General features: G+C 40.2%; 1 protein-coding gene and 1 long non-coding RNA gene across 9 annotated transcripts in view; one reads left to right on the top strand and one right to left on the bottom strand.

Moving 5' to 3' along the window:
* LOC101906469 (uncharacterized) overlaps positions 1 to 24,832 on the bottom strand; it is a 358,594-nt gene that overhangs the window by 274,185 nt on the left and 59,577 nt on the right. The gene's annotated exons all lie outside the window — the stretch shown is intronic.
* MYOZ2 (myozenin 2) overlaps positions 21,098 to 24,832 on the top strand; it is a 38,425-nt gene continuing 34,690 nt past the window's right edge. The window contains 2 exon segments of one of the 2 annotated variants that reach the window (NM_001015676.1): positions 21,098 to 21,217; positions 21,740 to 21,832. In NM_001015676.1, the coding sequence (NP_001015676.1) occupies positions 21,757 to 21,832 (76 nt within the window). In that variant the 5' untranslated portion in view covers positions 21,098 to 21,217; positions 21,740 to 21,756. 2 annotated transcript variants of the gene reach the window in all.

Raw genomic sequence — 24,832 nt, 5'->3', positions numbered from 1 at the left:
CTACCCAAAATTCCTTCCTTTTTAAGCTGGCCTTTCAGGAGATTTTCTTGAGCCACTTATCCCCTTTTAAATGTAAGTCAAGGAACATTTATTTCTGCTTTATTGACTATGTCAAAGCCTTTGACTGTTTGGATCTCAACAAACTGTGGGAAATTCTTCAAGAAATGGGAATACAGACCACCTTACCTGCCTCTTGAGAAACCTGTATGCAGGTCAAGAAGCAACAGTTAGAACTGGACATGGAACAACAGACTGGTTCCAAATAGGAAAAGGAGTATGTCAAGGCTGTATATTGTCACCCTGCTCATTTAACTTCTATGCAGAGTACATCATGAGAAACGCTGGACTGGAAGAAACACAAGCTGGAATCAAGATTGCCGGGAGAAATATCAATAACCTCAGATATGCAGATGACACCACCCTTATGGCAGAAAGTGAAGAAGAACTAAAGAGCCTCTTGATGAAAGTAAAAGAGGAGACTAAAAAAGTTGGCTTAAAGCTCAACATTCAGAAAATGAAGATCATGGCATCCGGTCCAATCATTTCATGGCAAATAGATGGGGAAACAGTGGAAACAGAGACAGACTTTATTTTCTTGGGCTCCAAAATCACTGCAGATGGTGACTGCAGCCATAAAACTAAAAGACACTTGCTCCTTGGAAGAAAAGCTATGACCAACCTAGGCAGCATATTAAAAAGCAAAAACATTATTTTGCCAACAAAGGTCCATCCAGTCAAAAGCTATGGGTTTTCCAGTAGTCATGTATGGATGTGAGAGTTGGACCATAAAGAAAGCTGAGCACTGAAGAATTGACGCTTTTGCACTGTGGTGTTGGAGAAGAGTCTCAAGAGTCCCTTGGACTGCAAGGAGATCAAAATAGTCAGTCCTACAGGAAATCAGTCCTGAATATTTGTTGGAAGGACTGATGCTGAAGCTGAAGCTCCAATACTTTGGCTACCTGATGCAAAGAACTGACTCATTGGAAAAGACCTTGATGCTGGGAAAGACTGAAGAGGGGAGGAGAAGGGGAAGACAGAGGATGAGATGGTTGGATGGCATCAGTGACTCAATGAACATGAGTTTCAGCAAGCTCTGGGAGTTGGTGATGGGCAGGGAAGCCTGGCATGCTGCAGTCCATGGGGTCACAAAAAGTCAGACACCGCTGAGCGACTGAACTGAACTGACTGAAGAAAGCCTCACCCACCTTCTCTTAAACCTGCAGCTCTCTGCTGCCAGAGGCTCAAAATATCCTTTAGGAATTGGCATCCAAAGGGAAAGCTGTGTTGTTGTCTAGTTGCTAAGTCATGTCCAACTCTTTTAAGATCCCAAGGACTGTAGCCCACCAGGTTCCTCCGTTCAAGGGATTTCCCAGGCAAGAATACTGGAGTGGGTTGTTATTTCCTTCTCCAGGGGATCTTCCCCACCCAGGGACTGAACCCCATGTCTCCTGTGTTACAAATGGATACATTACCACCCGGCCACCTAGGAAGCAAGCCCAAAGTTGTGAATACTTATGTTAAAACTTGTTCTTTTTACTCAAGTCACATTGTATACAACTTTCACCTCTACTGGACTACAAATGCCCCCAAACCTAATCATTTTTATAAATGCCCACCACAGACATGACTAATGTCAGTATGACTTGAGCCACACAGCATATACTTTCTACTATATGTGGGTGCTTAAGCCACTTCAGTGCGCATTTAAACATTTCATTTAGGAGCCTAGAGAGGATTTTGACAGAAGAAGGTCTGGGAGACTACTTTGAAACAAATATTCACAGATCAAGGGGACTGCTTTTGCTTATGTATGTTTCTTTCATCCATTTATTAAAGTATATTTTTAAGTGTCAACAATGTGTCAGATACTATCCTTGGTGCTGTAGATACAGCAGAGAAAACAACCGACAATACTTCATGCCTCGTGGTATTTATGTAAATACGGAAGACAGTGATTAGTATTATGGAGAAAAATAAATCTGGGAAGATAGTGAATTCTAGGGGAAGGAGGTGGTGCATTTTTAAATAGGGTACACAAGGGATGCTCCCCTGGGAAAGTGGCATTGAATGAAGGCCCAATGTTGCTTGGCAGAAAGCCACTCAGATATCTGGAGCAAAGCGTTCCTCTCAGAGGGAATTGCCTGGGATGTCTGAGAAAAGTAAAGAAGACTGGGAGTTTAGGGCAGCAAAAGAGAGAGTGTAGGAGGTGTGATCAGTGAGTTAACAGATGACATGGTTGCAAAAGATATTTTATGTCATTTTTAGGACTAATTTTTACTCTAATATAGGAACCATTAAAGCATTTTGAGCAGAGAAGTAAAATTTCATTTCAATTTTGGCTTAGATGGTAAACAATCTGCCTGCAATATGGGAGACCCGAGTTCGATCCCTGGGTTGGAAAGATCCCCTGGAGAAGGGAATGGCTACCCACTCCAGTACTCTTGCCTAAAAAATTCCATGAACAGAGGAGCCCGGTGGGCTACAGTCTGTGGGGTTGTAGAGTCAGACATGACTGAGCAATAAGTTTTAGCTTTCAAAAAGTTCTAGCTCCTTTTCAAGAACAGACGTAAGTGAGATACGCATAGAAATGTTACTGAATAAGGTCCATCTCCCCGATGGGCAGCAAGCTAAACACTGAGATGCAGAGGTTTGCAACAGAGAAAACATATATTCACAAGGAAGCCAATTGAGGACGCAGAGATTAGGAGGATGAGTTTCAGATCTGCCTATTTGAAGGCAAGGGTAGTAGAGTATTATGAGAGAAGCAGGATGGTCTCAGGTGTGGGGAAAGAAGATTAAAGGTTGGGGAAAAGGTGAAGTAATCAGTTTTGTGCAGATGTATATCTGCACAGTTACAATGCTTCTGCATATTTAAAAATGGAGGTGCTTAGTATGATCTGAGGGGGAGTTTCCTGGCCCTCTGACATCAAAAGTCCATTCATTGGACACCTGAGTGGTCTCAGTTTTAAGGCTGATGGTCTAATTAGTCTTAGTCAGCTCTCATCAGACATGAGCCAACTCCAAGTTCCTATAATAAAACTGGGCTACATAAAGCTGGGAAGATACGCAGTTAAGAGGAGAAAAAAAGAAAGAAAACAATAATTAAAGCAAGCTTAATCAGTGAAGGCAATTTATAAGTAGGGGGGTTTTAACAAGCTGTTCCCCTATTTGTTGCTTTGCAAGACAAGCTCAAGAAATCATGTTAGTCATCAGCTTCTGTTGGGGCACAGTTGCAGAAACAGAGTATTGGCTTTGAGGTTACTGCAAAATCTAGGCAAGAGAAATGGATCAGAGTGGTAACAGTGGAGGTGGTGAGAAGGGGTCAGTTTCGGATATTTTGAAGTCTTCAATATTCAGGATTTGCTGACCAGATTTGATAAGGAATATGGCAGAAAGAGGTTGTGGTGGTGGCTGTTCAGTTGCTCAGCCATGTCTGATTCTGCCACCCCATGGACCACAGCATGAAGCCTTCCCTGTCCATCTCCATCTCCCGGAACTTGCTCAGACTCATGTCCATTGACTCAGTGATGCCATCCAAACATTTCAACCTCTGTCGTCTCCTTCTCCTCCGGCCTTCAGCCTTTCCCAGCATCAAGGTTTTTTCCAACGAGTCGGTTCTTTGCATCAGGTGGCCAAAGTATTGGAGTATCCTTCTAATGAATATTCAGGATTGATTTCCTTTAGGATGGACTGGTTTGATCTCTTTGCAGTCCAAGGGACTCTCAAGAGTCTTCCAACACCACAGTGCAAAAGTATCGATTCTTCGGTGCTCAGCTTTCTTTATGGTCTAACTCTCACATCCATACATGACTACTAGAAAAACCATAGCTTTGAGTAGATGGACCTTTGTTGACAGTAACGTCTCTGCTTTTAAACATGCTGTCCGGGTTGGTCATAGTTTTTCTTTCTTTTTTTTTTTTTTAAATTTTATTTTTAAACTTTACAATATTGTATTAGTTTTGCCAAATACCGAAATGAATCCACCACAGGTATACCTGTGTTCCCCATCCTGAACCCTCCTCCCTCTTCCCTCCCCATCATAGTTTTTCTTCCAAGGAGTAAGCGTCTTTTAATTTCATGGCTACAGTCACTACCTGCAGTGATTTTGGAGCCCAAGAAAATAAAGTCTGTCACTGTTTCCACTGTTTCCCCATCTAGTTGCCATGCAGTGATGGGACTGGATGCCATGATCTTTGTTTTCTGAATGTTGAGCTTTAAGACAACTTTTTCACTCTCCTCTTTCACTTTCATCAAGAGGCTCTTTAGTTCTTCTTCACTTTCTGCCATAAGGGTGGTGTCATCTGCATATCTGAGGTTATTGATATTTCTCCTGGCAATCCTGCTTTTAGTTTGTGCTTCACCCAGCCCAGCATTTCGTATGATGTATTTTCAGTTCACTTCAGTCGCTCAGTTATGTCCGACTCTTTGCGACCCCATGAACTGCAACACACCAGGTTTCCCTGTCCATCAACTCCCACAGCTTGCTCAAATTCATGTCCATCGAATCAGTGATGCAATTCAGCCATCTCATCCTTTGCCATCCCCTTCTCCTCCTGCCTTCAATCTTTCCCAGCAACAGTTCTTTGCATCAGGTGGCCAAAGTATTGGAGCTTCAGCTTCAGCATCAGTCCTTCCAATGAATATTCAGGACTGATTTCCTTTAGGATGAACTGGTTGAATCTCCTTGCAGTCCAAAAGACTCAAGAGTCTTCTCCAACACCACTGTTCAAAAGCATCGATTCTTCGGCCCTCAGCTTTCTATAATTTATAGTCCAACTCTCACATCCATAAATGACTATTGGAAATTTGACTAGATGGACCTTTGTTGGCAAAGTGATATCTCTGGTTTTTAATATGCTGTCTAGGTTTGTCGTAACTATTCTTCCAAGGAGCAAGCATCTTTTAATTTCATGGCTGCATGATGTATTCTGCATGGAAGTTAAATAAACAGGGTGACAATATACAGCCTTGACGTACTCCTTTCCTAATTTGGAAGCAGTCTGTTGTTCCATGTCTGGTTCTCACTGCTGCTTCTTGACCTGCATACAGGTCTTGCAGGAGGCAGAATAGGTGGTCTGGTTTTCCCATCTCTTGAATATTTTCCACAGTTTGTTGTGATCTACACTGTCAAAGGCTTTAGCCTAGTTGATGAAGCAGAAGTTTTTCTGAAATTCTCTTGGTTTTTCTATGATCCAGCAAATGTTGGCAATTTGATCTCTGGTTCCTTTGTCTTTTCTAAATCCAGCTTGAATATGTGGAAGTTATCAGTTCACGTACTGTTGAAGCCTGACCTGGAGAATTTTGAGCATTACCTTGCTAGCATGTGAAATGATTGCAATGGTGTGGTAGTTTGAGCATTCTTTGGCATTGCCCTTCTTTGGGACTGGAGTTAAGACTGACCTTTTCCAGTCCTGTGGCCACTGCTGTGTTTTTCAAATTTGCTGGCATATTGAGTGTGGCACTTTAACAGCATCATCTTTTCAGATTTGAAACAGCTCAGTTGGAATTCCATCACCTCCACTAACTTTGTTGGTAGTGATGCTTTCTAAGACCCACTTGATTTGGCATTACAGGATATCTGGCTCTAGGTGAGTGAGTACACCATCATGGTTACCTGGGTCATTAAGATCCTTTTTGTATAGTTCTTATGTGTATTCTTGCTACCTCTTCTTAATAATTCTGCTCCTGTTAGGTCCATAGCATTTGTCTTTTATTTTGCCCATCTTTGCATGAAATGTTCCCTTCGTATCTCTAATTTTCTTGAAGAGATCTCTAGTCTTTCCTATTCTATAGTTTTCCTGTTTCTTTGCACTGATCACTGAGGAAGGCTTTCTTATCTCTCCTTGCTATTCTTTGGAACTCTGCATTCAGATGGATAGACCTTTTTTTCTCCTTTGCCTTTCACTTATTTTCTCAGCTATTTGTGAGGCCTCCTCAGAGAACCATTTAAATTTTTTGCATTTCTTTTTCTTGGGAATGGTTTGGATCACTGTCTCCTATACAACGTAGGATCCTCTGTCCATAGTTCTTCAGGCACTCTATCAGATCTAATCCTTTGAATCTATTTCTCACTCCCACTGTATAATCCTAAGGGATTTGATTTAGATCATACCTGAATGGCCTAGTGGTTTTCCCTACTTTCTTCAATTTACGTCTGAATTTGGCAATAAGGAGTTCATGATCTGAGCCACAGTCAGCTCCTGGTCCTATTTTTGCTGACTGTTACAGAACTTCTCCATCTTTGACTGCAAAGAATATAATCAATCTGATTTCTGTACTGACCATCTGGTGATGTCCATGTGTAGATTTGTCTCTTGTATTGTTGTAAGAGGGTGTTTGCTATGACACTGTGTTCTCTTGGCAAAATTCTGTTAACCTTTGCCTTGCTTCATTTTGAGCAAGAAATGAGTGAGTATAAGCAAAAAAGAGAAGAGGATCAAAGATGGGGCCCTGTAGCATTTTAACATTAAAACTTGGGTTATTGAATAGGAACCAGCAAAGAGGATCTCATCTGGTCTCAAGGCCTTAAATATATAAGCACTGACAATATCATATGTGCCAGGGGCTTCTCTGGTGGCTCAGAGGGTAAAGTGTCTGCCTGCAATGCAGGAGACCCAGGTTTGATCCCTGGGTCAGGAAGATCCACTGGAGAAGGAAATGGCAACCCACTCCAGTACTCTTGCCTGGAAAATCCCATGGATGGAGAAGCCTGATAGGCTAGAGTTCATGGTGTCGCAATGAGTCAGACATGACTGAGCAACTTCACCTTCACTGATATCGTATGTCATATTTGTATGACAATAACTATCATATAAGCACTAACAGTTCTCAAATTCATCTTTCTACCCCAGATTTTCTCCTGGGATGTCTAACAGACATCTCAAAGCTAACACTTTCAAATTTGAGCTTTTGATATTCTCCTCCAAATCCAATCTTCTCAGTCTTTCAAATCTCAGGGGATGGAAACTCTATCCTTCCCATTGCCTAGGTGCCCAAAGTTGGGAGTCATTTCTAGTTTTCATATCTTATATCCAATTCACCTGCAAATTCTGTTGGTTCCACTTTCAAGATATATCCAGAAACAGACCACTTTCCACAAGCTCTACTGCTCACCACCCTGGACCAAGTCCCCACCATCTCTTGCCTAGACTATTGCATTAGCTTTCCTGAGAGGTCTGTCCTTGCTCCTCTATACACTATTCTCCATAGAGCAGTCAGAGAGGGCATGTTAGAACTACAGTCATAACTCTGGGTAAGACCCTCTAATAGCTTCCCATCCTAGAGGAAAACTAAAGTCCTAAGTTGAGGTTTACATTATCTCTGACCATCTCCTAACTTCTCCCTCCCTTACTTTGTTCTAGTCACACTAGGCTATGTACGTTTCTCAAATATACTAGACATATTACCACCTCAGGGCCGATGTACTTGTTCCTTCTTGCTGGGATGTTCTTCTCCTAATATATTCTTCTGGCTTCCTCCTCCATCTCCTTCAGATCTTTAGCTGAATGTCATCTTTTCAATGAGGTCTTCCTCAGTCATTCTACCTAGAACCACAATCCCTACTCCCAACAATGCTGTTTCCCCAACTTTATTGTTTCCCTTATCTAACATATAGTTTATTTCACTTGTTTATCTTGCTCCGTGCCGATTTCTCCCACTAGAAAGTAAGCTCCATGATGGTGAGGATTTAAAAGTTTTTATTTCCTACTCAGTACCTAGAGGAGAAGGCAATGGCACCCCGCTCCAGTACTCTTGCCTGGCAAATCCCATGGATGGAGGAGCCTGGTAGGCTGCAGTCCATGGGGTCCCTAGGAATCAGACACGACTGAGCAACTTCACTTTAATTTTTCACTTTCATGCATTGGAGAAGGAAACGGCAACCCACTCCAGTGTTCTTGCCTGGAGAATCCCAGGGATGGCAGAGCCTGGTGGGCTGCAGTCCATGGGGTCGCTAAGAGTCGGACACGACTGAGCGACTTCACTTTCACTTTTCACTTTCATGCATTGGATAAGGAAATGGCAACCCACTCCAGTGTTCTTGCCTGGAGAATCCCAGGGACAGGAGATCCTGGTGGGCTGCCGTCTCTGGGGTCGCACAGAGTTGGACACGACTGAAGCGACTTAGCAGCAGCAGCAGCAGTACCTAGAATAGTAACTAATATATGATAGCTGGTCAGTAAATACTTGTTGAATTAATAAACTAGGAAGGAAGAGAGGAGGAAAACCAGGATTATAAAGTTTGCTGGAACGAGAAAAGAAAACTTTTCAAGAGAAAAAGGTAACACTGATGCATTGTTTACTTGAGACGCATGTTTTTATTTGAGATGTCTTGAAGTCATGTTAGTATGACATGCACACCATTTTGGCATCGAGAGTTTTGAATCAAAATAAGGGAGTGACGGTTCGCTGACCAATACCACTTCTTAACCCACTGCTGCATATCATGGAATCAGGGGATAAGACTGGAGAACAGACGGTTTAGCTGATGGTGGTTAAAGGACCTAATACACATTACATTCCTGTTATGTGCTAATCATTATGCTATGTTATCCAACAAATATTTACCACATGCTTACCATATGCCAGGAGTATTTTAAGTACCAAAGTGACTCAATTCCATGATACATCAGGAAATAAAACATTAGAACTTTGTTAGATCAAAGAGAATGAATATAATAATAGATGTATTGCACATATCAACATAACACAACATAAGCCCAGAAGAGCAAATAACCCAAGAGCAAACATAAACTCTGCTTAGGAAGGTCAGAGGAGGTTTCAAGGAGGTAGAGCTGTTTGTAGAAGGAGACCACAGAAAAATCAGTGGAGACTAACCAAGTAAGGGAACTCAACAGGTAGAGGGAAAAACTATTGTTTGTAAAACTTTAAAGTTTCAAACAATGAACATCGGTAGAGGCCTAAGAGCCTACCAACCCCAAGCCCAAACAAGAGCCTACAAACCCCAAGCTTTAATACAATCTTGTCAGTCATATAAAATTGGAAACAGGAGAGAAGAACAAGAAGCCTGGGACTGGAGTTGATTTCAAATTCTGTTGCTTGCTTGGAATAGACAGCAAAGAATGAAACAATACTTAGTTGGATATCCTCTCAAAACATTTTGACTACAGCACCACTCAACCTAACCAGATGTGTGCCTTGGGAGTCAAAAATCAGGTTATTGCCTCCTCTGTTTCTTTGGGTAAGAGGGATGGGGTTGAGGTAGACTTCCATTTCCCACGGTAAAGCGTCTATCTACAATGCGGGCGGGTTCGATCCTTGGGTTGGGAAGATCCCTTAGAGAAGGAAATGGCAATCCACTCCAGGACTATTGCCTGGAAAATCCCATGGACAGAGGAGACTGGTAGGCTACAGCCCATGGGGTCGCAAAGAGTCGGACATGACTGAGCGACTTCACTTTCTGTTGCTTGCTTGGAATAGACAGCAAAGAATGAAACGATACTTAGTTGGATATCCTCTCAAAACATTTTGACTACAGCACCACTCAACCTAACCAGATGTGTGCCTTGGGAGTCAAAAATCAGGTTATTGTCTCCTCTGTTTCTTTTGGTAAGAGGGATGGGGTTGAAGTAGACTTCCATTTCCCTAACCTAAACATGACTTAAGAGCTTGATTAGATTATAAAAGGGAAAAGGAAGAAAAGAAGATTCTGGATGATTTCTGGTTTGGTCTACTGTGTAGAGAGCGATGAGTATATTGTCTGAGTTTGAAGATTTAGGACAAGCAGATTATATAAGAGGAAGATAAGCCCAGTTTGGGGGATGTTAATTCTGAGATGTTTGTGTAGCATTAAAATGAGGTTTCTAGTTGCAACTTGGAATACAGTTAAGAGGCCAGGAGATAGGTTAGTATCTGCCATCTAGGAGATCACTCACCTCAAAAGTAATTTCAATCAAGTGATGGGGCACAGCCTAAGACTAATGAAATTGGGAAGTTGGCAAGTCTGGACCTGTTCAGCACCTGGTCCCTGGAAAACTTACCCCAATGATGACATGTTACAAGGCCTTCTGATGGTACCATTTGGCCCAGATGCCAAACCTCCATGCACAGACTTCTTCTCTCCTACTGGGATTTCTCCCCAGTGGTCAACCATCCTAGACTTAACATGTATAATTAAGTGAACCACCCCAAATATCAAATTATCAGAGTTTTTACTGTTTACACATCATAACTTGTTTCACTTATCTCCAAACAGGTTCAAGTTTTCTCTTTCAAAACACACAAGCACACACACAAATTGCTTTTCTATTAGCTACTGAACACTCTCTCCTCTTTAGGTCACAGCCAGGTCTTTTAAATAGTTTCCATTTGCAGTTTACACTTCCAATCCACTCTTTTTTTGCCTTAAATCCTTTCTATTTGGGTTCTGTTACAACCACATTAAAAAATGTCTCTAAATTCTGCCAATGACCTACTTCTTGCTAAATCCAATGACCTTTTCTCATATGTCATCCTTTATAATCTCTGTGTAGAATTTGACAGTGCCTTAAATTTCTCTTTTCTCTTGAACTTTGCTCTCCTGGGTTTTTTTTCTCCCCAATTTCTTTAACTTTTTTTGATTCATCCTTTCATTTACTCACTCATTCAACAAATACTAGACACTGAGTTTTTTAACTCTTAAAATGTGTCATAATATGTGAGATAAAGTAGATGGGTTTGGATTCAAGTAAACTCATGGGAACATAGAATAAGAATAAGGAGAGTTAGTCATACAATTCAGATTTTGTTCAATGACATTAGGTTCTCATGAGCTGGTAAATCACTCCCACATAGGCTATACATACTCATACTTATCAAATACACCAGACCCTTCACTGCTCTTTTCTATTTTATTTCTTAGCATTCCCTCTTCTGATCTACACATGCTTTATTAATTATATTTATTTATTATATTAATCCAACAGCTCATTCATCTTCATATCTTTCTCAGTTAAGGAACTTTTCTACTTTTACTATGTGACCTTCAAAATGTGATTTAACCTCCCTCTGTCTTATCTGCAAATAAGTATTAAGCTGCTATTTTTTAAGGTGACTTAACATATTTTGATTGTCATCCTTTTACATGTTTATGCTAAAGTCAAACTTTTTGATGATAATAATGGCTAACATTTATCACACATTTAATATGAGCCAGGCATTGTGACAAGTACTGTGTCATGCAACAACCTTATGATGTTGATATTATGATTGTCCTTATTTTATAATGATGTTACTGAGACTCTAGCATATGATACATGGCTGTGAAGTCTAGATTCTATCACTAAAATCCTTGTCTATACATTCTTTTTAAAAACTTAATGTTTTCTTTAATTAACTCTTATTTAATTAGGTCATGCTAAATTTGTATATAAAAGCAGAGATGATTCTTGCATGTGAGAAAACTGTCAAAGAAAATGCTTCTGTAGATGATAGGAAAAATACAGGTTGGCTACAACTGTGAAAGGAAATAGGACAAAGTTCTAGATAAATGCTGGGATTATGCAAGCAAAGGAAAAAAATGATTTGCAGGTTTTGTTTGGCAACTTCTGTCTTAATATTCCTGTATATGAAACTTTCTTTCTTTCCAAGTTCCCAACCCTATTACATTAGCTTCTGTTCTTGACAAGCTTGGCCACTGAGCTCTGTTTACCTCTCCTGTTCTCCCCAGTTTACCTTAAGGCTTAATTTAAGAGCCTAGAAGGAAATGCTTAAGTAAAACAACAACAACAACAAAATTGCAGAGGAAGACAGGTAAAACACTTGAGCTTGCCTGTAAATGGATTATTTTGATAGAATTGGATTTGATCCTTATTTTGGCAGTGACGTGTGTGGTACACTGGCCAGGAAAGGAAGGAGAGGTCTGCATAGAAAATGGCACATTTCCATTGTTTATGTTCAGCATTTTAATAGCATTAGTATTTGCACAGCTGAAGGAAAGGAAGGCACCCTGAGGATAGACACCATGAGGAACTCTAGAAGTTTGCTAACCAGAAAACCATGAGTTGGGAAAGAGCCATAAATGTTAATAAGCAAAAAGTACCTCAGCCAAGATAAACCTAGTATTGGGATACTAAATTCCAAAAGGAATCAATAAGGAGCACAATGAAATGATTATTTCGACAATTCTTAACTCTATTTTTTTATTTTTATCATGAAGGTATCAATACAGAGATATTCAGAGACAGGAAGTTGGAGATTTCTCCATAATATAGTGAAAACACAAAAGGCTTTAAATGAGAAACACCTTTTAATTTCATCTTTGTAACTTATGATACATGGGGGACTTTACTTAATCTCTCAGAACCTCAATTTCCTCATCTGCAAAACAAACGAAATACCTAGCAAATATTAACTAAAACAGAAGTCCTAACAGTTCCTTTTTCTATTAGTTGGTGCCCTTAGGCCTCTATTTGTCTTGCAATATCTCATTTTAGCTAATAGGAAAATCACCACAGCTTTGCTTATAACTATTCTGCCCTTGCTTTGGGCCAGTAGGGAGATCAATTATAAGCTGGATCTTATTCATTATAGGAAAATAGAAACCATGGAATGCATGGCAAGCCAATTAGCTATTAAGGAGAATGCACAGGGCTTTGGGGCTTCCCTGGTAGATCAGCTGATAAAGAATCCACCTGCAATATGGGAGACCTGGGTTCAATCCCTGGGTTGGGAAGATCCCCTGGAGAAGGGAAAGGCTATCCACTACAAAATTCTGGCCTGGAGGATTCCCTGGACTGTATACTGTATAGTCCATGGGGTCGCAAAGAGTCAGACACGACTGAGCAACGTGGGCTTCCCTGGTAGCTCAGCTGGTACAAAATCCACCTGCAGTGCAGGAGACTCTGGTTTGATTCCTGGATGTGGGAGATCCGCTGGAGAAGGGATAGGCTACCCACTCTAGTATTCTTGGGCTTCCCTGGTGGCTCAGCTGGTAAAGAATCCGCCTGCAATGGGGGAGACCTGGGTTCAATCCCTGGGTTCTGAAGATGCCCTGGAGAAGGGAAAGGGAGAAGTCCATGGACTGTATAGACCACTCCTACGCTGCATTTCACAATCAGTCTACTGCTGGGCCTGTGGAGTGCTCCCCTCTTCATCAGTGAATGGCTTCCCATGGTGGGCATCTCCACTTCAAGGAAAGGACTTTCTCCAAGTCTGTGAATACCTTCGACAACAATCATATGTGATGCCTCTTCTTAATCTGATGGTATCTAACAATCCTAAGGGTCGGACACGACTGAGCGTCTTCACTTTCACTTTCATGCATTGGAGAAGGCAATGGCAACCCACGCCAGTATTCCTGCCTGGAGAATCCCAGGGACGGGGGAGCCTGGTGGGCTGCCGTCTATGGGGTCGCACAGAGTCGGACACAACTGAAGTGACTTAGCAGCAACAACAATCCTAAAAAGGACTTGTGCAACACTTTGTACCCTAACTGTGGACATAATGTGACTTTTAACTTCACTGATTCTGTTTTTGCTGTTTGCTCCCCGCATCTGTGACTGTGTGACTGGATTTGTTTCCAGCTACATTAAGGCTTTTACGTTACAAATGGTTGCTCAAACTCCTGCCACTGTGGCAGCTTCCTCCAACTACTACTTGGGGCCCCTGGATCAAAGACCCTCAATATGAGGGTTAGGAGAATATGTTGCTTCACCAATTTAGGGATAACTCCCCTTTCCCTGCTGCTGCTGCTGCTAAGTCGCTTCAGTCGTGTCCAACTCTGTGCGGCCCCATAGACAGCAGCCCACCAGGCTCCCCCATCCCTGGGATTCTACAGGCAAGAACACTGGAGTGGGTTGCCGTTTCCTTCTCCACCCCTTTCCCAAGGTGACATAATTCTCCTAAAAGAAAAGAAGGGAATGAGAGGGTAACAGATAGGTAGGCTAGGGGTCTGCAAATGGAGGAAATAGGCTACAAGTGTCAGACATTTTTTATCTCTCTGTCAAGCAGCAGGGGGAACAAGCTACAAGTGTCAGATGGCTTCCCTGATAGCTCAGTTGGTAAAGGATCCACCTGGAATGCAGGAGACCCCGGTTCAATTCCTGGGTCGGGAAGACTCCTTGGAGAAGGGAAAGGCTACCCATTCCAGTATTCTGGCCTGAGAACTCCTTGGACTGTATAGACCATGGGGTCGTGAAGAGTCGGATATGACTGAGAGACTTTCACTTCACTTCACAGGGATTTTTGCAGAAACCAAAGCCGGCTTCCATAGACAGCCTCATAAGCTGTGAGTTTTTACACATTTTTTTTTTTTTTTTAATCCTTTCGAAAAGATTCTTTCCTCCCAGGGTTACCACCATGTCTGAGACCCTGAAGGCTGGTAAAGAACCGATCATCCTCTTAGATATGTTGTTCAACACTAGCCTGGGGGCTACCCTCTTTGGGTTCTGTGTGCATTAATCCAGAATTGAGCCTCAGTAATGGTAATGTGCTCTCTGCCCACCTAGCAGACAGTCAGCCCTCAGATCCTGGGCTCCCTCCTCCTCCCCTGGATCCTGCCCTAATCTCCAACTGTCCACAGCCACCTAATACAGACCGAAAATGGGACAAGGAGAAACACAGAATTAAAAAAAAAAAAAAAAAAGTGCTCAGTCAGAGGAAGATGAATGTAGACCTTGTTTGCCACTCTAAAAGGGCTCATGTTTACCACTGGCTGAATAAGGTTGTCTTTCATGGGTCCTCATGGTGTAGATTTTTGCTGGGTGGTATATAGGCAGTAAAATTCATCTTATTTTTTAAGATTAACAATCTTTTTTTTTTTTTGTCTTTTAGCAAGTGCTAAAAGAGTTGGAAATGCAACTGTGACAGGCCCAGAAATGGAAAGAATTTGGTTATAGGGGTGTTGAAAAGCTCCATCAAGAACTTCTTCCTTAACTAGCCTCCTAAGGCACCAAATTTTACCATTAGAATCCAATTGTTTTGCCTACAATAAAAGAGTCTACCATTATCTTTAGCACCAATTAGATTAAAATATTTAGGCCTTGAGGGGACAATAAAGTACTACTCTATTTAAATTGGGATTAGGGAGACACTTCAAGGACAGGGATGATGAGTAGGGCCAGTGTAGGTGCTAAGATGGGGGGAGGGGGGTGGGGGGGTAGGAGAGACTCTTTCCCAGTGTACAGTATGCGTAGGTGCGGTGGGGAGAGCCAGGGAGGCAGACATTCCTGGGTCCAGAGGGGAGGCGGTGGGGCCTGCAGACAAAGAAAGATGGCAATATGACAAACTTGAGGGAAGTGTAATCTAGAGCTAGAACTCTGTGTAGATGAAACAGAATTATATTAACTGTGACTTGATTTAAAATTCAAATGCACTGGCTTTCAGAATGGACCATCTAAAAATGCAGTATAATAACCATTAAAGTTCTTTTTAAAATTTAGCTGTTGTGTCATAAAGCAATCGGATAGTATAACCGTCTTAAAGCTATAATACCAGTGACTAATTCTTCTTTTCAGAACAAATAATAACTTAAAAACCAGAAAGCTATCAGAGATATGTATAAATGACTTTAAAATATAAGGCGAAACAATTTTAGGTGTCACTGAGAAATAAACAAAAACAAGTTATATTCTTCAAAGCTTTTAATATCTTTTAAAATAAACTCTTTTCATTTTGGAAACCAAAATCAACATAGTAATTATTGTCTTTTGAGGACACCATTTCAAGCTTTAAACTGTATATAACACAAAATTGGGAACATAAAAGGTGACGAAGTAGGAAAATCATCTTTCTAAATATATTTTAATTTTTTTTACTGAATAATGCAGTTGACTGTTCTAAGGTTTTAAATCCTTTCATATTGCAGGAATAAAATAGTAAAAGGAAAAATTAACACTCAACTTTCATTAAGTATCAAGAATTTCTAAAATTGTTACATGTAAAATGCCCATGGTTCTATGTGGTAGATATTGTAACCTCCATTTTACAGATGAAAAAACACAGCTTGAGAGACTTGATGAATATCACACCACTGTAAATGCTAAAGCCAGGAATATACAAGCAGTTGAGAGATCTTGAGAGGAAATTTAAATTCAATAACTTGATTAACTGTTTCTCACTGGTATTTAATTAATAACTTCAATGCAATCATTTACTTAGAAGCAATTGCAATAGGTTAGCTTAAACCTTCTCTTGTGTTGTTGGAAGAGGGTGTTTGCTATGACCAGTGCGTTCTCTTGGCAAAACTCTATTAGTCTTTGCCTCGCTTCATTCCATATTCCAAAGCCAAATTTGCCTGTTACTCCAGGTGTTTCTTGACTTCCTACTTTTGCATTCCAGTCCCCTATAATGAAAAGGACATCTTGTTTGGGTGTTAGTTCTAAACGGTCTTGTAGGTCTTCATAGAACGGTTCAACTTCAGCATCTTCAGCATTACTGGTTGGGGCATAGACTTGGATTACTGTGATATTGAATGGTTTGCCTTGGAAATGAACAGAGATCATTCTGTCATTTTAGAGACAGCACCCAAGTACTGCATTTCGGACTCTTTTGTTGACCATGATGGCTACTCCATTGCTTCTAAGGGATTCTTGCCCACAGTAGTAGATATAATGGTCATCTGAGTTAAATTCACCCATTCCAGTCCATTTTAGTTCGCTGATTCCTAGAATGTCGACGTTCTCTCTTGCCATCTCCTGTTTGACTACTTCCAAGTTACCTTGATTGATGGACCAACATTCCAGGTTCCTGTGCAATATTGCTCTTTACAGCTCAGACCTTGCTTCTATCACCAGTCACATCCATAACTAGGTACTGTTTTTCCTTTGGCTCCATCCCTTCATTCTTTATGGAGTTATTTCTCCAGTGATTTCCAGTAGCATATTGGGCACCTAGTGACCTGGGGAGTTCCTCCTTCAGTATCCTATCATTTTGCCTTTTCATACTGCTCATGGGGTTCTCAAGGCAAGAATACTGAAGTGGTTTGCCATCCCCTTCTCCAGTGGACCACATTCTGTCAGACCTCTCCACCATGACCGGCCCGTCTTGGGTGGCCCCACATGGCATGGCTTAGTTTCATTGAGTTAGACAAGGCTGTGGTCCGACTCTACACATGGACATCACCAGATGGTCAACACCAAAATCAGATTGATTATATTCTTTGCAGCCAAAGATGGAGAAGCTCTATACACCCAGCAAAAACAAGACCAGGAGCTGACTGTGGCTCAGATCATGAACTCCTTATTGACAAATTCAGACTTAAATTGAAGAAAGTAGGGAAAACCACTAGACCATTCAGGTATGACCTAAATCAAATCCCTTATGATTATACAGTGGAAGTGAGAAATAGATTTAAGGGACTAGATCTGATAGAATACCTAATGAGCTATGGACTTAAGTTCATGACATTGTACAGGAGACAGGGATCAAGACCATCCCCATGGAAAAGAAATGCAAAAAAGCAAAGTGGCTGTCTGGGGAGGCCTTACAAATATCTGTGAAAAGAAGAGAAACGAACAGCAAAGGAAAAAAGGAAAGATATAAGCATCTGAATGCAGAGTTCCAAAGAATAGCAAGGAGAAATAAGAAAGCCTTCCTCAGTGATCAATGCAAAGAAAGAGAGGAAAATAACAGAATGGGAAAGACTGGAGATCTCTTCAAGAAAACTAGAGATACCAAGGGAACATTTCATGCAATGATGGGCTCGATAAAGGACAGAAATGGTATGGACCTAACAGAAGAAGAAGATATTAAGAAAAGGTGGCAAGAATATACAGAAGAACTGTACAAAAAGGATCTTCATGACCAAGATAATCACAATGGTGTGATCACTGACCTAGAGCCAGACATCCTGGAATGTGAAGTCAAGTGGGCCTGAGAAAGCATCACTATGAACAAAGCTAGTGGAAGTGATGGAATTCCAGTTGAGCTATTTCAAATCCTGAAAGATGATGCTGTGAAAGTGCTGCACTCAATATGCCAGCACACATGGAAAACTCAGCAGTGGCCACAGGACTGGAAAAGGTTAGTTCTCATTCCAATCCCAAAGAAAGGCAATGCCAAAGAATGCTCAAACTACTGCACTCATCTCACATGCTAGTAAAGTAATGCTCAAAATTCTCCAAGCCAGGCTTCAGCAGTACGTGAACCGTGAACTTCCAGATGTTCAAGCTGGTTTTAGGAAAGGCAGAGGAACCAGAGATCAAATTGCCAACATCCACTGGATCATGGAAAAAGGAACAGAGTTCCAGAACAACATCTATTTGTGGCTTTATTGACTATGCCAAAGCCTTTGACTGTGTGGATCACAATAAACTGTGGAAAATTCTAAGAGATGGGAACATCAGACCACCTGACCCGCCTGTTGAGAAACCTATATGCAGGTCAGGAAGCAACAGTTAGAACTGGACATGGAACAACAGACTGGTTCCAAATAGGAAAAGGAGTACGTCAAGGCTGTATACTGTCACCCTGCTTATTTAACTTCTATGCAGAGTACATCATGAGAAATGCTGGGCTGAAAGAAGCACAAGCTGGAATCAAGATTGCTGGGAGAAATATCAATAACCTCAGATATGCAGATGACACCACCCTTATGGCAGAAATTGAAGGGGAACTAAAAAGCCTCTTGATGAAATTGAAAGAGGAGAGCGAAAAAGTTGGCTTAAAGCTCAACATTCAGAAAACTAAGATCATGGCATCTGGTCCCATCACTTCATGGGAAATAGATGGGGAAACAGTGGAAACAGTGTCAGACTATCTTCGGAAGCTCCAAAATCACTGCAGATGGTGACTGCAGCCATGAAATTAAAAGACGCTTACTCCTTGGAAGGAAAGTTACTACCAGCCTAGATAGCATATTCAAAAGCAGAGGCATTACTTTGCCAACAAAGGTCCATCTACTCAAGGCTATGGTTTTTCTCGTGGTCACGTATGGATGTGAAAGTTGGGCTGTGAAGATGAGCACCAAAGAATTGATGCTTTTGCACTGTGGTGTTGGAGAAGACTCTTGAGAGTCCCTTGGATTGCAAGGAGATCCAACCAGTCCATTCTGAAGGAGATCAGTCCTAGGTGTTCTTTGCAAGGACTGATGCTAAAGCTGAAACTCCTATAGTTTGGCCACCTCATGTGAAGAGTTGACTCATTGGAAAAGACTCTGGTTCTGGGAGGGATTAGGGGCAGGAGAAGAAGGGGACGAAAGAGGATGAGATGGCTGGATGGCATCACCGACTCGATGGACATGAGTTTGAGTGAACTCTGGGAGTTGGTGATGGACAGGGAGGACTGGCGTGCTGCGATTCATGGGGTTGCAAAGAGTCGGACACGACTGAGCGATTGAACTGAACTGAATTGAAACCTGCCATTTACTACCTTGAACTGTCAAGCCTATGATCAGCCACCTATTTCAGCTGCATACAAAACAAACCTCTCCCTTGAGTAGCCACCATCATCTTATAATCAAGTGACTGTTTTTTACAATTCTATCTCCCCAAGTGTTTGACATAACAGGAAAAGAATTCCAAACTAATGCCAAACCTTAAATGCCTTCTACAATTAATCTCCAAACCACTCATTTATTCATTCATTAAATTAATATTGAATGTCCACCAATATATTAGAAACAATTCTTGCTGCTGAAGATTTAAAACCTAAGTCCTTATGAAGTTCATATTTTAATAGGAAAAAGAGATACCAGATAGAGACAGATTGATAGAAGGATGATAGGTAGATGGATTGATAGAGATAAAATAATGTGGATATATCCTTGTGGCAAAAACTGAGAGTTGTCACCCAATAATCATCATCGTCTTTGTCAGTAAGTTAAACTCTGAATTTAACTGGGTCCATGGCCACCCAGAATAAAATTCACATTTCCCAACCTCTCTTGAGCATGTATGGTTATGTGACTAAGTCCTGTCAAAGGGATGTAAACAAAAGAGATCTGAGCCATATCAGGCTATATTTGAAAGATATCATTCCTTTTCATTTTTCCCATTGGCTGAAATAAGAGCATGCTGATTAGAGGTGAAGCAGTAATTTAGGCCCAAGGGTCTTCATTTTGGGGACAAGGGAGCAAGAAGTTAGAGGTGACTGAGCCCCTGATAATTATGTCAATCACATCAACCCTAATATTTATCTCTGGGAAAAGTTCATGTGTGAGAAAAACAAAAATTTCCATCTTTTTGAATTTTCTGTTTTTAGGGTTCTCTGTCACATGCATTAGAATTTAATCTAAACTAATATAAAAATATTTTAAAGATAAAGCAGAGTAAGAGACAAGAGTGTGGCTCTGTGTAGCATTTTAGACTGAGGGTGATTAAAGGGTGACTGAGGAAGGACTTTGAGGAATCAATAGTTGGGAGGAGTTCTGAATGCAAGAGTAAGCCAAGTGGTAGCAGGAGAGAGTATTCCAGGAAGAGGGACATAGTGAAAGAAAAAGGATACAGGAGGAACATGCTTCTGTGTTCAAAGATCAGCAAGGTGGCCAATTTGGCCTACCTTCTCAACTTCTTATCTTGATTCTCAAACAGGAATACTTGACTCCAGACCTTGAAGAGATCAGGCAACTTTGCAGGCATTGTTCTCTACAGGGTCTGTTCAAGAAGACTCACGACTCAGCTATGAGTCTAAACTTTTACTCAGATTCGAGGCTTAACTTCTAATGCCCATTACAAAAAGCTTCTCCACTTCACCCAACTATCACCCATTTTTCTGAAGTTAGCATAGGTTCTCACTCTTGCTTAAGGGATGGCATTATTTAAGGGATAGCTCTGCCCCATATTGCTTTCTTTCTTCTTGAAACTCCTCAGACACTGTCAGTGCTTTCACTTTAATTGTAAATAATCCATCATTCTGTTCTTATTCAAGTATGTATCTTTTGCCACCTCGATTAAGATGAAATGTAAGACTTATATCTTCAAAAGTTTAAAAAAATCTCTTTGGGCTACTAGCTCTTCAAACAGAAGGTGGTCCATAGAAACCTTCTGTATGTTCATTCAACTGTCTCACAAGATAGAAACACAATGGAGAGAACCTAATCTCTCTTGGTTCCTCCCTTTCGCCAGGAAGATATGAGTAGCTAAAGTATTTGGTGCTATATATAGTCAGTTGATGTCAGCTGGATGCCAGTCTCTTCAGAAAGGCTCACTCTCCAGTTTGAGTCAGAACTAGGGACCATGCCGTCCCAGGCTCAAGGATAAAAACCATCGGGCCCAAGTGGCATCCATAGTCCATCTCCAGTCTTTCCTCCACAAATTGGGATTCCTCCTTCCTGAAAAGCAAGGTGAGTATATTGTTTCCTAAAATGTTGTATTAGTCAATTGTCCAAGGAAGTTCAGAGCTGTGACTCATTAGTGGGCTTTCTTTGCTTTAAAGGACAGCTGTTGATGCCAATACTAAAATGCTACCACCAAAGAGTTCTGATTTAATCTGGTGTCCTCTCTTCATTCTTAGAGTTTGTTGGAACTGAAGGCCAGTAAGGAAGCAATGACAGGTTAAAATAAACTGTGAAAGTGAGAAAGGAAGGGGAAAGGAAGCCAGCTCTTTCATTGCTTCTCATTGCCCAATAATGATTGTACTAGTATCCAGAGAAGATGGCCTGAAACTCTGAGAATCAGCCTCTGTTCACTGTGATATTGCCTGTCAATGAATAGCATACTCTGTCACCAAACAAGGAATGGTATTAAAGCCTTTCAGAGGAAAGCAATAATAAAAAACAAAGATGGTCTCCTTCAAAAGGATGATTATAAAATATTGCAAACGACTTCTTCACATTGCCTCAATAATGTTTCTTTATTTTTAACAGGGAACAAAAAAAAAATCATGCTATCACATAATACCATGGTGAAGCAGAGGAAACAGCAAGCATCAGCCATCATGAAGGAAATCCATGGAAATGGTATCAATGACAATTCTTAGTAGCATTAACACAGCTCAGCACTAATGTAGACCCTTCCTGATGTTATTTAATATTCTATAGTTTACTTTCTTTAAATTCTTGCTATTCTGTCATAACAAACCTGGAGCTCTAGGGGGTGTGGAAAAGCCTATGGTAACTAATCCTTTTGTAGTCATCCTTTCTCATTTGAAAGCTATTTTCAGATGAACAACTGTTCTAAAGGAATGAAGCAATCTGACAGCTGATGTACATTCTGCTTGGCTTGCCTTTCACACTTCACATTATAAGTTAATATCACCACTCTCATATCATTTATTTTTTTTTCCTGTTTTTTTCAGACAGGTCTCATGAAATCTTGTGTTCGTTGTCCATCCCACAAGATCTATATTGATTTCTTTTACCATAAATTATAGAAATTATTCAAAATCTGTTCTACTATCCCTTTAGGAAAAAAAATGTTGTTAAATTAGAATTCATATTAACCGTGAACTTCTTTAACACTGAAATAAGTCTTCATATTTAGTAACTGATTTACTAAGATATTTTGTGTGGAAATCTACTATTTATAATTTCTAGGAAAATAGAGATTTCCTATAGTCTCAAAACATACAACTCAAAAAAATTTTTAATGTAAGACACAAGATGATACATCACTCTTTTAAGTTCTAGTAAAAATTCTAGAAACTAGTACTTTATATATTGCATTTTGATTGTTGTAATGGAAATTCAACTTTGACTAAAAGAATAAAAGAAACTGAGCAAAGGATAGTGTCAATTTTAAAAGCAAATAAGTAGAATATCTAGATTCCTTTAAGGGCTGATTTGAGCCATTCCAGAATGTGTTTGTGGGGCTTTCAGGGCATCGCCTTACCTCCCTTCTATTGACAAGGAATATGACCTTTTACCTGAACAATACTGAAACCTAAAGAAATGAGATCTGGTGAAGGCAGCTGAGAGCAGGATAAGGGCAGCATTTTCTTCTCTCTTTTAAACTTGTATTGGAGTACAATTGACTTACAATGCTGTGTTACTTTCAGGTGTACACAGAGTAGCATTTTCATACTTCACCTTCCATAATGTGGGCTGAATAGAACCAATCAGAGATTGTGTTAGATGCTTCCCCCATAATGTAGTCATATTTAAGGATTCTGTTATTAAGTTTTGTTTTCATTGTCTGTAATATAAAATCACCATACTGGATTCAACTTAGTCCTGTGTTTTACTATCATTTTGAGTTAGCTTGGAATAAAGTGAAGATAATTCTGAATCAGACCCCAGAACTAAATTTGTACCAATGTAAGGTTCCAAAATTCATGCTTCTTTTCATTTTTTTATGCTTCTTTGTATCTCCTGCTTCATGTAGTTTACTTGAAATTGTTTTAACAGCTTCCCTGATCAGTAAGGCAAAAATCAGATAATCAACTGAGTTTGTGACTAAACTTACTTACCTTCAAACTAGGCTTGGGATAAATTATCATTTTCTAATTATGTCATAATCATAAATCAGTCCATCATTTTAATTTATTCCCAGTTTAAATCATGTTTTGAATTCTACTCTATTACTGATATAGACCTATAAAGAGTATCTTTTTATTTTTTTGTAACATAACTTTTAAAATGAAATATAAAGAAAAAATACAATTATATCTCAAGGGATAAAAAAATTCTCAAAACTACTCTCTTACCACCAACAGGTCCTGGCCATGTAAAGTCTGCTAAAGCCTCCCTCCCAAATCACGGGTAGATTTCCAGTCCCTTAAGTAGAGTCACATGCTTTGCCTTAGTTTGGAGGTCAAGTACTACAGATAACACACGGATAATCGCAGACTCTTTCTTAACTCATCTCAACCAAAATAGCTGTAGTACCTTAGGAAGTAATTTAAATAATCTCCCTCTTTTATTTCCTCTGACATATTACACGGAACTTTACTATTTGTATATGTCATATTGTTTAGAGATGTGGAGTTAGAGGGGCATCATTTTTCCTAAGGAGGCAGAAATGAGACATGGACTGCAAAGAAAACTTTTTTAGGAACAATCCTCCAAATTTTCAAACACTTAACACCAGTAAAAACCTGGACAATGTATGATGAAGCATACCACAGTCTTGATCTTAATTCTAAGACTAAATAAGTAAAATTTAGACTGAATTGTCCTTTATAAAAATGATCAGAGAAGTTCTTCTCCCAGTCTACATTCTTCTTCCATTCCCTCCTCCCTTGTGCATCAAGATTTTTTTTTTTTTGCAGTATTATAATTCATTTATTTTTTATATTACTTTTCAAAAACATATAGCCTGGAGGAGAATGAAATGTGACAATGAGATGGTTAAATGAGTTGCTTTCTAAACCTGAACTAGAAGTTCAGTCCGGTTCTTGTTGTGGGGAGAGAGAGACTATAGTTAGTGAGCCTTGAGATCCGCCAATAGAAAAATATAAGAATCAAAAGAAGAGTTTTTCATCACAGCACTCACTTAATCTGAAGGAGAAATAACCTCAAAGAATCACTGAAAAATCCTATCCATACAGACTAGAGTACATTGAACTGGACTGAGTAAAAATGAAGATGACCCCACCTCTAACAAACCCCAAACTTCACTCATTATGGAGCCATCATGATTTGGTGTCAAATTATGTACCAGAAGCAAATATACTACAGTCTCAAACGTAATTAATAGAAAGTATCCCCTAATACTAAGGCAGACCGTCCTCATCATCACATCCAGATGATCATCATCATGGTCATCACCATCAGCATCAGAAGTGTTAGAGCGGATGGTAGTAACTGTTTTGTGCTACAGCTGTGATACAAAACCTATAAGTATTAAACAGAAATATCAGAGCCATGCTGTTACCATCTAACAAGTGCTATTCTAACAGACAAAAACACAGAAATATTTTGCCATTATTGGGGCATGAGTTAGTTATAGAGGCAAGAAAAGACGGCTTATAATGGTGGGTAATGCCCACCAGTCCTGTGCTATTTACTCCTAAAGCTGTA

The sequence above is a fragment of the Bos taurus genome, chromosome 6, assembly GCF_002263795.3.
Source record: "Bos taurus isolate L1 Dominette 01449 registration number 42190680 breed Hereford chromosome 6, ARS-UCD2.0, whole genome shotgun sequence".
In the NCBI taxonomy this organism is placed as follows: domain Eukaryota; kingdom Metazoa; phylum Chordata; class Mammalia; order Artiodactyla; family Bovidae; genus Bos; species Bos taurus.
Note: the sequence above shows the minus strand (reverse complement) of the source record. Positions and strands in the feature narration are given on the sequence as shown.